Source organism: Etheostoma cragini, chromosome 19, assembly GCF_013103735.1.
Source record: "Etheostoma cragini isolate CJK2018 chromosome 19, CSU_Ecrag_1.0, whole genome shotgun sequence".
Lineage (NCBI taxonomy): Eukaryota > Metazoa > Chordata > Actinopteri > Perciformes > Percidae > Etheostoma > Etheostoma cragini.
The window spans coordinates 16,530,562-16,532,314 of NC_048425.1; the positions used below are offsets into that span (position 1 = coordinate 16,530,562).

General features: G+C 41.8%; 1 protein-coding gene across 1 annotated transcript in view; it reads right to left on the minus strand.

Moving 5' to 3' along the window:
* The window catches only part of LOC117962229 (zinc finger protein 436-like), a 23,602-nt gene extending 22,978 nt beyond the window's left edge, over window positions 1–624 (minus strand). The window contains exon 1 of the mRNA XM_034901397.1: window positions 121–624. Coding sequence (XP_034757288.1) covers window positions 121–533 — 413 coding nt within the window. The 5' untranslated portion in view covers window positions 534–624. The remainder of the gene's footprint in view (window positions 1–120) is intronic.
* Between the last annotated feature and the right edge of the window lie 1,129 nt (window positions 625–1,753).

Consider the following 1,753-nt stretch of genomic DNA (forward strand, 5'->3'; position numbering starts at 1 on the left):
AAAGGGGGTCCAACCCGTTACTAGCATGGGGTACCTAATAAAGTGGCCGGTGAGTGTATATATATATACACACACACAGGACCAAGAACACCAATTATAATATTCTAGACTCATACTTACTCTGAGAACCCCTTCCATTTCAGCAGAAACTCTGCTCTTCCCTTCACCACTCTGCGGTCCAAAACCTTCTCCACCACATACTCCTCCTCCTCGTCTTCCTCCTTCACTGCTGCAGGCTGCTCCTCCTCGTCTTCCTCCTTCACTGCTTTAGGCTGCTCTTCCTCCTTCACTGCTGCAGGCAGCTCCTCCTCCTCCTCTTCCACCTTCTTGGCCTTCTCTCCTGCTCCCGTCTCCAGCTTGACGTCTGATGAGGGCACCTTTGGTAGACCCAAGGGGAGAACATGCAGAGATGATACAAGGGTTAGAAGAACTAATGGGAGGTGTGAGTGAATCATAGTTGACCATGTTTTACTAAATTCAAATGTTCTGTTTGAATGGAGACAACGCAAGGGCTGATGAGGGGACCAATCCATAGGACTTCATACTGTCAAGTATCTCCTGCATTCAAACTCAAATAACTACGAAAATGTAAGCCACACAAGTCATTAACTGAAGTTACAAGCTACATGCACAGTAGCCTCAATCAATCAAGGGTAGAGTGTGGTCTAGATCTACTCTGTAAAGTGTCTTGAGATCCGCACAGGAAGATGTGAAATGAAACGAAAGGAAACGCGCTGCTGACGTTTACGGTAAGCGTGTTGTCTCCAATCTCACGGACACTATTTATTGTTCTAGCAAAAACTTACTGAACTCTGCTTTTTTGTTTAAATTTGGTGGCTAAGTGCTCGGAAGTGTTGTGCATTTGCTTTACAGTAAGTAGTGCACTCCACCCCCATGGCCTGTATGCACGCTCACCACGCAAGACTCCATTGCTGAAAAAAAAGCACGTTGAAGCTAGTTTAAAGTTTGCTGCACATCATTTGGAAAGTCAGTGACATACTAGGAGAATACAGTGTGGTCAGATGAGAGCAAAATTGAACTGTTTGGATGCCAGATACACACCATGTTTGGAGAAGAAATGGCACTGCACATCACCCTAAAACAGCCCATACCAACAGTGAAGATTGGAGGTGGGAACATCATGGTGTTCACATAATTGAAGTAAGGATGAATGGGCAAATTTACCAAGAAATTCTTGACAAAAATCTGCCGCCATCTACCAGGAGGATGATGATGAAACAAGGGTGGACATTTCAGCAAGACAATGATCCTAAACACACAGCCAAGAAAACTCTCAATTGGTTTCAAAGAAAGAAAATAAAGTTGCTAGAATGGCCCAGCCAATCACCTGACTTAAATCCCATTGAAAAGCTATGGAAAGAATTGAAGATCAAGATTCATAGAAGAGGCCCACGGAACCTTCAAGATTGGAAGAATGTTTGTGTGGAAGAGTGGGCCAAAATCAAACCACAGCAATGCATACGACTAGTTTCTCCATACAAAAAGGCGTCTTGAAGCTGTCATTACCAACAAAGGCTTTTGTACAAAGTATTACATGAATATCAGTAAGCATGTTCAATACTTTTCCCTGTGTCATTTCACATTATTACACATAACTTAATTTCTGAATTTATTTGTTTTGGTTTATTTGTATGTATGGATCACTTGGGTTGTTGCCAACATCTGATGAAAATTTCATGTCAATAGCACCATTGGAAATATAATAATAATAATAATAATAATAATAATAATA